The sequence below is a fragment of the Balaenoptera musculus genome, chromosome 19, assembly GCF_009873245.2.
Source record: "Balaenoptera musculus isolate JJ_BM4_2016_0621 chromosome 19, mBalMus1.pri.v3, whole genome shotgun sequence".
In the NCBI taxonomy this organism is placed as follows: domain Eukaryota; kingdom Metazoa; phylum Chordata; class Mammalia; order Artiodactyla; family Balaenopteridae; genus Balaenoptera; species Balaenoptera musculus.
In genome coordinates, this window is record NC_045803.1 from 41,132,338 (window position 1) to 41,142,955 (window position 10,618).

At 59.0% G+C, this 10,618-nt stretch overlaps 1 protein-coding gene across 2 annotated transcripts; it reads right to left on the reverse strand.

The window, feature by feature from the left end:
• Window positions 1-451: 451 nt before the first annotated feature.
• Window positions 452-10,151, reverse strand: CDH16 (cadherin 16). 2 transcript variants are annotated; one of them, XM_036832590.1, is made up of 18 exons: window positions 10,013-10,150; window positions 9,054-9,111; window positions 8,685-8,768; window positions 8,102-8,257; window positions 7,893-8,031; window positions 7,374-7,532; window positions 6,386-6,582; window positions 5,629-5,751; window positions 5,284-5,434; window positions 4,821-5,048; window positions 4,662-4,738; window positions 4,399-4,587; window positions 4,056-4,297; window positions 3,368-3,501; window positions 2,310-2,552; window positions 2,072-2,179; window positions 1,629-1,745; window positions 452-835 (listed from the first exon to the last, which is right to left on the reverse strand). In XM_036832590.1, exons 2-18 carry the CDS (start codon window positions 9,096-9,098, stop codon window positions 738-740), a joined length of 2,490 nt encoding a protein of 829 aa, XP_036688485.1. In that variant the 5' UTR covers window positions 9,099-9,111; window positions 10,013-10,150; the 3' UTR covers window positions 452-737. The 2 variants fall into 2 exon arrangements, with proteins under 2 accessions (XP_036688485.1, XP_036688486.1); XM_036832591.1 differs by lacking the exon at window positions 2,072-2,179 and having other exon boundaries at window positions 10,013-10,151.
• Window positions 10,152-10,618: the final 467 nt, after the last annotated feature.

Genomic DNA, 10,618 nt, shown 5'->3' on the forward strand with positions numbered 1-10,618 from the left:
GCCCTGACGATTCCTACCCAGGCCCTCACGATTCCTACCCAGACCCCTCCTGAGACTGAGAGACCTCTGCCCACCCCTGTGTGCAGGTGACCCATATACAGGGACACGAGTATGCTCACACATGAGTACAGGACATGGACTCACAAGGTGCACCCCCCAGAGCAAAGATGATATCCAGGCAAACACAGAAATGACACTCTCAGGGACACTCTCCTCAACCATCACCTGGACAGTTAACCCATGCAGGGCCTGCAGCCAGTGGTCTCCAAATGCCCACAGAAATGACCCACCTTGCTCTAGCCTCAAGATCTCACCAAGAGCCCATATGATGCCCCTGTGTCTTTCCCCGCAGGGGACCCCAGGCTCATCCCTCAAGCCCCCACACCCTTTCTGTGCAGCAGGAGATGCGGAAGAGACGAAAGGGCAGGTAGACATGAATACTGCACACACGCACATGGACACCTGGACATGGGCCCACAGTCCTTTAGGACCCATGCCCAGTTCTCCGAGGCTTTATTATTGGACAAACATGAGCCATTTGAAGTGCTCCCATGGGCAGCCCATTTAGTCAGTGTGCAGGCTCTGCAGATATGTCTGGTGATGTTGCCTCCACCCTAGGGCAGGTGAAGGGGCTTCTGCCCTGTCCTGGCCCTCGTGGATCTGGAGTGCTGGGCCATCTCCCAGTGGATTCAGATGGAGCCAGAGGCCAAGTTCCCAGGAGGGGCTGCCTGGACCATTTAAACCGCCGCCTTCAGGGGCACACTGTCTACTGGCTGATCTAGGTCCTTCTTCCTCGCCAGGGTCAAGTGGGTGAAGATGAGGATGAGGAAGATGCCTGAGGGGCCGGAGAGGGATAGATCAGCCCTCCGAAAGGGCCATAGGACTTGTCTATCACTAGGGACTCCTTGCTATTGGTATTGATTTAATAAGGAAGCAAAGTTTCCTAGACAGCATCCCCAAGGCTGGGCTGGGTGTGACTCTGTGGTTCTGGTGCCTGAAGGAGCCTGACTGCTTGGCCTGCTCAGCCCTCACCAGGCCCAGAACACCCCAGCCTCCAAGGTCCCTTTCTCTGGGGAACAGTTTGGGTGGGGATCATCTGGGAGCCAGTGAGTTGTTCCCATGGACCTCTGAGAGAAAGGCACACTGTAGCAATGTGCTAGAACCAGCAAAGAAAACCAGCCAGAAAAAAATTTAGGGGGCTAAAGAAACAAAGGGGATAGAGAGGGGAGGCTTGGACTGAAAGAATTAGGCTGGAAAGAGCTGGGCTCTGCCACACCCTGGCTGTGTAACCTCAGACAAATCACTTAACCTCACTGAGCATCAGTGACCTCATCTGGAAAATGGGGAAATGCCATCACCACAGGGTTGTAGGGAGGATTCAACGCAATAATCCTATGCTTGGCATAAGGCCTGACATGCAGTTAATGCGTAGCAGTAACAGTAAATGCTGTTATCAATGAGGATGATCTTGACTATGATAACAGGAGGCAACAGCATAATGACTAGAAGAGTTGGGGGGCTCCTCCTCCATCCCTGTGGGGACACCATGGGATGCGGCACTGTTTATCCGGAGGCTGTGGCTCCAGCCACCATTGCCCTCCCCCACACAGGAGCCCAACCTCCGTTACCTATTGCTATCAGGGTGCCCACGAGGATGCCCACCGCTGACAGCTTCGTGGGCATGCCTTTCATGCGGCCCACCTTGCGCATGCACTGCCCCTCCACATTGCAGCGACACACGATCACTGGGGAGAGGCAGGGGAGGAAGGTAAGAGCAGTGGGGGCGGGCTCCCCAGCTCCTCAGAGCCCTCAGCCCAGCCCAGCTGGCCAGTATGTGGGTTTTGGTGCACATGCTGTGTTCGTGGGTGTGGCAGGGGGATGCAAGCTCCTCTGTGCACGTGCCTGCGTGCACTGCAGTCTGTGAGCCCAGCCACACATATGCAGGTGTGCACAGGCATATGCTGTCCTTATGAGCCCGTAGACGTGTCGCCCAGCTCCTCCCCCTGCATTCCAGGGGTTCCCTCAGGAACTACAGGCCCCTGACCTTGGCTGCACCCCAGCCCAGCCTCACCTCGGACCTGGATCTGCCACACCAGGTCATGGTGGCTGACAACTATGGGGACTACGTGTTCACGTGGCTCCACCCAGTGCAGGCCCAGGGTGAGGTAGGCGTGGGACCCTGTGGGGACCATAAGCAGCGATCAGAGTCACTAGCCCGCTCCCCGAGGCCCAGCCCCACGGCATCTCACTTCCAAGCACCACCCACTCCCCACCTTGGCCACAGCCTCCCTGCTTCCCCCACTACACACCATTGAGAGCCCGGAGGCGCCAATCCCGCTGCGCCGTGGGGTTGGGACCAAGGGCAAAGCTGTAGGGACCGTGTCCGCCGGCCAGGTCAGGGTCCCCTCTGGGTCCACCGACAACCACGCCACGGTCCTGGCGGGGTGTGCAGAGGTGTCGGGAGGGCACAGGAGCCAGAGTCGGGGTTGGGGCAGAAGGGGCCTTCAGGAAGTGGATCACGAGGTTCGCAGAGGTGCTCAGCGTTGGCTCATCTGTAGAGGAGGTAGTGCTGAGCTGGCCTGGGCCCATCTGGGGGTGGGGTGAATTCAGAGTCCCTGGCCTGGTCCCCTTCCCCACAGCCCATCAGTCTCACCCTGTGAGTCCCCTTCCATGCCCCTTCCCTCCCCTCGACCCCCTCCTCTCCATCCCCTCTTTCTTCCTCACAATGCACTTCACCCCCTTCACTATCCAAACAGCTGCCAGGCCTTTCTGTGCCGTTCTGGATGCCAAGCTGGTTCTCACTGTCCCCCCACCCCACCCTGGCCCCTGGTGCCAGGACCCAACAATGTGGAAATGCCCTGACTACAGATGAGCTCACCCCTGCTCACCCCTGTCACAGGACAGCCCAGCTCAGAGCTGAAAGCTGCCTTCCTGACGTGCCCGCCCTTGGGCCAGCTCCTCATGCTGTCAAAATGGCATTCAGAGTCCTCCGCACCTGGCCTCAGCTTCCCATCCAGGCTCACTTCCTGGCACGCCTGCTCCAGGAGAGCCACTGGCCCTCCCTCCCCCTGCCCAGGCCCACACCCTCTGCTCCCAGCCTGTGCCTGAAGCTGACACCCTGAGAGGCCCTCCGGGGCTGAGGTTGGGGGGTGGCAGGTGTCTGGAGGGAAGGGTGGTCTGAGAGGGGAGGCAGAGGCCAGGCCTTCTCAGAGAAGGATACTGGCCGCAGCCCCTTGCCCACCCCTCCTGCCTGGAGCAGAGCGGATGCCAGCAAGGGCGCTGGGGAGGAAGCTTGGCCCTGCCTATCTGTCTGTCTGTCTTAGGTTTTCTCACCTTCCCAGAGGCCCCCACCACAGCCTGGCCATACCTGCATCCTGGGCCTCCACGAGCACTGTGTACATGTCCCCAGGCTGGGCGCCCTGCAGGGGCCGGGCTATGTGCACCTCCCCGGAGACCTCCTCGATGCAGAGCCAGCCCTCTGAATCGTTGACCAGGGAGAACCTGAGGGCCAAAGAAGATGGGGCAGGGAGGCAGGGACCACATATGGGGTCTTGCCCAGAGACCTTCTGGGTCATGTGATCTGCCCAAGTTCCACATGCCCTTTGTGACTTGAGGGCAGCAGCAGTGCCCGTGATGTCTCTCCAGCTTAAGGGACTCGTTGGGGGGCAGGGCTTAAACCACAGATACTGTGGCTGAGGGAGGGACTCTCAGAGCCTGGGGGGCCTGACTCAATTCCACTATTCCCAGGTCAGCCCACAAAGGGGCCGGATAGAGCCAGAGCCTGGGAACAGCACCCAGTGCTGCAGTCTGGGTGGGCGGCTGGAAGAGGGCCTGGTGCAGGACAGTACAGGGAAGCAACATCTGAGCTCTCAAGGGGTCCAAACACCCCTCTCCGTCCAGCCCTGATCCCTGCCAGGAGTCACAGCCTTCACGTTAACCATGGTCTGAGGAACATTGCAGGCTGTAGATAATGTGAGTTCCCTCTGAGGCCCTGGGATCATCCCGAGGAAGCAGGGGTGGTCCAGCCCAGCTAAGGGACTGGGCTTCTGGCTCACCTGAGGGGACTGCTCATGGGGTCTGAGGGCCGGATGGTCAGCAGGAGGGAGCCAGCGGGGGTGCTGACTGGGACACTGGCCTCGTAGCTCTCCTGGTCCAACTGAGGGGGTGGCACCACCCTTTCCACCAGCACAGTCACGGTGACTGTGGCTCCAGGGCCTGGGTCTGGCCCCACCGGCTCTGCCACGCTCCGCACCACCACCACCAACTTGTGACTTGGAGCTGCCTCATAGCTGAGGTTCTGGAACCAGTGGGGCCCGGGTCACTGTGTGGGCCACGGCTTGGCACCCTCTGCATGAATGTGTGTATGTGTGCGCCAATCCCCCACCCCTAGCCCCTTACCTTGAGGAGTCGCAGCTGGACACGACCAGAGTCTGGCTCCCAATCCAGGCCGAAGGTTCCCTCCACATCCCCTGCCTCAATGGCAAAGTCCATGAGGCGGAAGGCAGGCTCAAGGTCAGCGTCAGTGGCCATGAGTGTGGTCACCAGAGTCCCAGGCTCTGTGTCCTCAGGGAGGCTTAGGGGCTCAATCTGGAGAGATGGGGAGGGGCCGTGAGCCCCCCCGTTAGCACCTTCTCAAGGTGTCCTCCCCTGTTCCTGCTTACCTGGGAAGTGGTGAACTCAGGGGCATGGTCATTGATGTCCGTGATCGTGACTGCAATCTCACAGGTGCTGCTGAGGCCTGAGGCAGGGGAGGGCATGTTGGGGAGGCCAGGGTGGGAACAGAGGGGTCAGGGAACCCTGGTCACCTTCAGGGCACTTACCGCCCTCTGCTCCTCCCAGGTCAGTGACCAGCACCTGAAGCAAGATGTTCTGGCCAGCTTGGAGGGGGGCAGCCCCCAGTGTCACACTGCCCGAGGTGGAGTCCAGCTCGAAAGCTCTCCCCTCTGCCCCCTCCTCGGGCTCAGGGCTCAGCAGCCGATACACAATGTGGGAGTTGGGGGAACCGGGGGCGTCTGCATCCTCTACCAAAAGCTTAGCCACCTTGGTACCTGCAAAGACAGCACCCACAAGGATGGGACCACAGCCAGGCCTCAAGGCCTTACCTCACCCACTCTTCTTTGTGTGTGTGTGTGTGTGTGTGTTCGTGTGTGTGTGTGTGTGTGTGTTGGGGGTGAGACATAGATATAGGGACCTGAGGCTGTTTCCATCCCAGAGGAGAGCAAGATGGGATAGTTCACAAGGACTTCACCCCTCCCCCACCCCCTGACAAGGCCCATAGCCCACCTGGGGGGCTGAGCTCAGGAATGCTGATGGCGGGGCCTCGTGGGGGGCAGACAGGCATGTTGTCATTCTCATCCATCACCACCACATGCAGCTCCAGAGTTTCGGCGTAGTCCTCACCGCGGGTATTCTGAGCCCGCACCCGGAGCAGGTACTATAGTGGGCAGTGGAGGGCTTCACATGAAGACCAGGGGCAGCTCCAGCCTGGCCTGGGTCTGGGTTCCCTTCTGGTGGCCAGCTCCAGCTCTTCTGCCTCAGTGCCTGTGGGGGATGTGACACCCCCAGAAGCCCACTGGACGGGGACCAAGCACCCCTCAGCCTGTCCTCCTGGCTTCCCCCTCACCTCACCTCAGCCTGGGCTTCTCGGTCCAGCTCCCTGGTCACGTATAGTTTCCCCTCCTTGTCCACATCAAAGGGTCCAAGGGGCTGGCTCTCCAGGTGATAATGTACATCCCCCCCACTCCAATGTACCTGGGAGGGGGACACAGAATGAAGGCCTCCAGGACGAGGGGCAGGAATAGCCCATGTCAGCCCTTATATTCCAACTGTTCCTGGGTAGGGAGCCTGGGCCCCAACTGTTTTGTGACCCCAGGCAATTTGCTGCCCTCTCTGGAGTCCAGGTAGGGTCCTTTTCTTTCGGGGCACTTGTGACAACTCCACGGTGGCCTTGCCCTGGTCCAAGCCTGGATCTTGCCCAAAGTGCCTGAATGACCAGGTTGTTTTATTCTCTGCCCTCTCAGGCTGGGCCTGACCCCAGGGCATTCCTCGAGGAGCCTGAGACATTCCTGGCCTGGGTGACAATCCCCATGGCAGCAAGGACGTGGCAGCTGTTCTGCTGAGGAAGCCTGGGGTCAGCTCAGGAAGTCAGAGCGCAGAGCCACGCCTGCCAGAGGATAGCAGGTGAGGAGCTAAGGGCCTGGTCCCAGGGCCTTATAAGCTCACTCCATCTTGAGAACTGATGGGGACAGTGGAGGGAGGAGCATAGGTAGGGGAGGAACAGGGGTCAAGTTGAGCCCCAGACCCCCCCCCCCCAAATCTCCACGAGACTCAGGCCCAGCTGCACCATCCATGGGGTTATTTCAGCTGCTAACAGCCACTTACTCACCTGGGCAACGTGGTGTGGGTACGGAACTTGGAGATTCTCTGCCAGGTGGACAGGATCTAGGGGCACCCAGGTGTTTTCTACTATGGAGACATCTATGGTGGCTGTGGCCTGGTGGCCCGAGGCCTGGTCACCCATGTCCTTGACCTGTACCAACAGCTGGTATGGCCCCTCCAGAGCCTGATCTAGGCTGGTGCTCCCTAAAAGGGGCAGGGTGGTCAGCTGAGCAGGGGCCCAGGGCATCCTGGTACCAAACACAAAGCCAAGCATATGTCAGGTGTTCAGGATACTCTCTTGGCCAATGGATGAGAGGAACCTTTAGCACCATTGTGAGCATCCAACCAGGACTTGACGGTTTGCAAAATCACTTCCACATCTGTCCACACAATGAATGGTTGATGGACTGGATAGGTGGATGACCAGGATGGGGGGCGGTAAACGGGTGGATAGGTAGATGAGTGAATGACTGGTTGGATAAATGGACAGTTGACTAGGTGGATGGATGGGGGTTTGGGAGGGTAGAAAGCTGGGGATTTGGGCATGTGGATGGATGGTTGGATAGATGGACTGTATGTATGCTTGCGTGGTAGATGGATGAATGGGTGGCTGGCTGAGTGGGTGTGTGATTGGCTTTTCTTTCCTTCCCAAACCTGTGCCTCTGGTCTGAACTCCCAGGTCCAGGTCTCTCCTGCCATCAGTCCCAAGGTCTCCCAGCAGTGTCCTGGGCCACAACCCCTCAGGTCTCTCCTATCCTTGTCTCTTAGGCCCAAGTCTGCAGAATGTAGGGTTGAGGCACTTCCATCCACACCATTCCTTAACTCTCCATGCATGGTCCTGCCTCCCCCCATGTTTTTGCCTTGCTGCTCTCTCCAGCTGGAATACATTTTCCTCCTGCTTTATCTCTCAAGCTCCAACCCATCCTACAGCTCAGATGCAACCTTCCCCAGCTTTCCCCAACCCTCCCCCCTCTTCACACCCAGCTCAGGCTCACCCTCAGGGCTGAGAGCCAGAGCCCCCAGCTGAGGCTCCAGCTGGAACATATCTGCGGAAGGCTGGGATGGGGCCTGGTTCAGGATGTGGAATCGAAGATCCGAGTTGGCTGTGCCTGGAGCATCCCCATCTGAAGCCTCAAGGAAGAAGAAGGGGACACCTGGTGTGTGTGGAGAGGATTCACCATTAGGGATGAAAGGGTGGGGAGAGTCTGCCAAGCTTCCTTTATCTCTCCCTGGGTCTTCCTTCTGTATTCATCATCATATCAGGATTCTGAAGGTGAGCCATGGCTCTTCACCCCACTTCATAGATGAGCAAACTGAGGCCAAGAGTAGATGGAACTCACCTGTGGACCCTCAGTGTGCTGGGGGTGGGTGCAGGATGGGACAGAAATGGGAGGGGGTGACTTGGACCCTGACTGCCCTGTCCCTATGCCAACTCTATGGCCATCTCTTTACTCTCTGTTCTCCCATCAGTGGCCACCTGACCTTGCTGTGAGCTGGCTGCTTTGGGCACTCACCAGGCCTGGTGCCCTGGCTCAGCTGAACTTTGTAGATGGCCTGGGAGAAACGGGGCACCTGGTCATTCTCATCCTTCACATGCACAAGCACATGCTGCGGGCCCCACAAGACACGTCCATCCTCTGTCTCCAGGGTGACCTGGCAGGGAAGGGTAGTCAGTGTCCCACCTTGCCTTGGTGGCTTTCTCCTACCCTTGGCCCAGTCGTACCTGTAGCTGGTACTCTGCCTGTTCCTCCCGGTCCAGGGCCCTGGTCACCAGCAGGAAGCCAGACTCTGGATCCACAGCAAAGGGGCCCTCAGCTGCCACGCCTGAGTCTCCTGACAGAACAATCTGGCCCTCAGTCTCCTTACGGGGCAGCGGTAGCTGACGAGGAGAGAACAGAGGTGAAGGGAGTGGGGGCCGGGCCTGGAGGATGCCCCCTCCATCCTATGGCCCCATTTTATATGTGGGGAAACTGAGGCTTAGAGAGGGTTGGCACTTGCCTGAGGTCACAAAGCCAGTAAGGAACAGGGTGGAAGTTCAAAGCCAGAGCTCTTTCCTCTGTGCCTGATGCTCCCTATACTCCGTGCCCTACTTTCTAAAGCTTGAAGCCCCCCCTCCATCACTTCATCCTTAAACTTAAAGCTCTACTTTCTTCTGGGATTAAAATCTTATTAGTCATTCACGCTATACCACATACTCTCTAGAAAGCAGGGTTGAAAGAAAGCCAGAGCAAGAAAGAGAAAGGAGTGCTGGAGGTAGGGGAAGCAGGACTTGGGGGGAGAGCAGCCCACGCAGCTCTCAGGCTCACCTTGGTCAAGTACAAAGGGAAATTTCCACCGTAGTTTTCCGGGACGTCCACATACACCTCTGCAGGCTGGGCCCCGGGGAAAGCCTGTGGGAGGATTCTCACCACGTCAGCAAGCTGTACCTTCCTGCCGTGGGTGCCGGAACCTGACAGGGAAGGGGAATTCTGCCCCTTCCCTGGGCCTGGCCATACCTTAGCCCATCCACCCCCTGGCCTTTGACCTCCTGACCCCACAACAGGCCTGTAGCCAGCTCTCATCCCCATCCCCCAAACACTACCATCCATAGTCAGTGCCACTGGTCCAGGTAGAGTAGGGGGCGAGGGTACCAACCAAAGCCAGGATCTGAGGGTGAGAAGCAGGACCCAACTCACCTGGGGGATGAAGAGGCAAAGCAGACACAGCCGGGCAGGGACCATGGTCAGGATGGGCCTGAGGGACATGGCAGTAAGGATCCAGCCCAGATCGGTGGGCAAGAGGGTTCCTCTCTCTAGAAAGCATTCCTCCCCTCATTCCCCCTCAGCCCCGGGGCCATGGCTTCCCCAGGCCCCATGGGGTACAACGGGCCCTCCTTGTTCAGCTGGACCAGCAACTCTCAGAGCTGCCCCTCCCCCTCCCACCCACTTGGACACTGCCCCCGCCCTTGTCCCCTGCCAGAGCCCACTGCATACACAGAGCCAGAGAGACCTCACGACAGACTGGCCTCCTCTTCCTCCCCTTTTAAGGGCCTGCCGCTCCCCATTGCCTGCAGGGTAGTGTCCAGCTCCTTGGCCAGGCCCATCAAGACCCCCAGGCCCAGCTGCCCTGCATTTCTTCATTCTTGTGCCCACAAGGGTCTCCATGGGAGTTTCACCTCCAGACCTTTGTGTCCTTCCCCCCATGGCCTCCCCAGCTCGTAGATCCCAAAGTGGTCATTTCCCAGAAGCACCCCAAGTCACAAAAGTTTGAGGCTCGAAAGACCCTGACGACTCTGAGGGCCACTTCCTGTGGTCGCCTCACGTTGCAGGCCTGAAGGGCAGAGGCTGACCAAGGTCACAGAAGACTTGACCACAGGAGAACTCCTCCTGGAACAGAGGACTCGTGGTTCAGGGTCTGCAGGACTGTTCTACCGCCCACTGCCATCCTTCAGCCATGGGGGAGTCCCCGCGGGGCAGGAGCCCTGCCCTCGTCTCAGCATTTGCCAGCACTCAGCGCGGAGCTGGGCACACAGAGCACAGACAGCCACACCAGCCACTCCCGGGAATTCTTCCCTGGACGACAGGGCAGTGTTTCTCCTTCCCCCCCCACCAACACCAGCCTCAGCCCTGCCCACCCTCCACTCCCAGACCCTCACCCGCCGGTGCCTGAGGTTGGCTTCCTTGGTCCAGCCGCCAGGTGAGAGAACTCTTTCTACAGGGAGTGCTGGCCAGGCCGGACCGGGTGGAACAGGGCAGGGCGGACACTTGAGCAGGTAGGCGGGCCAGCCATGCTCGCTCAGGAGTGGAAAACACCACTGGGCCCACAGCAGCAGGCCTGGCCCTGCCCAGCCCCCCAAGTTACTCATTGACTTTGGAAAGCTGGGGGCTGCTCAGCATCCATGACCGCCGGCCCCAGGGGGTGGGGAGATCATCGACCTGGCACTTGTCCCACCCCTACACGGCCCAGTGGATACTTCTCAGCCCTCTGGGTTTGGACACAGCTTTTTTTCCCGTGGCTCCAGAATCGCTCCCACTTCTCCCCCTGTGCACCAGCATCTGCAGCTCTGCCTTGGCCCACTCTGTTCCTTTTGTCTGGAATGCCCTTCCCACCTCTTCTTCATCTGTCTGCTAAGCACTTGCTCTGGCTTCAGTTCTCAGCTCAAATATCCCCCTCTCCCAGGAACTCTTCCCTGGGCTCCCAGGCTTGTTCAGCGTTCTCCTGCAGGAATATCTGGCCCCCACCCACGCCCCCATGACAAGTG

Bases quoted from the DNA above. Each gene is read 5' to 3' on its own strand.
- CDH16 (XM_036832590.1), bottom strand. From the start codon at position 9,098: ATGGTCCCTGCCCGGCTGTGTCTGCTTTGCCTCTTCATCCCCCAG. The intron at 8,769-9,053 runs GTGAGTTGGGTC...ATCCTCCCACAG, and splicing joins TTTGCCTCTTCATCCCCCAG to GCTTTCCCCGGGGCCCAGCC. The intron at 836-1,628 runs GTAACGGAGGTT...CCGGCCCCTCAG, and splicing joins GGGCACCCTGATAGCAATAG to GCATCTTCCTCATCCTCATC.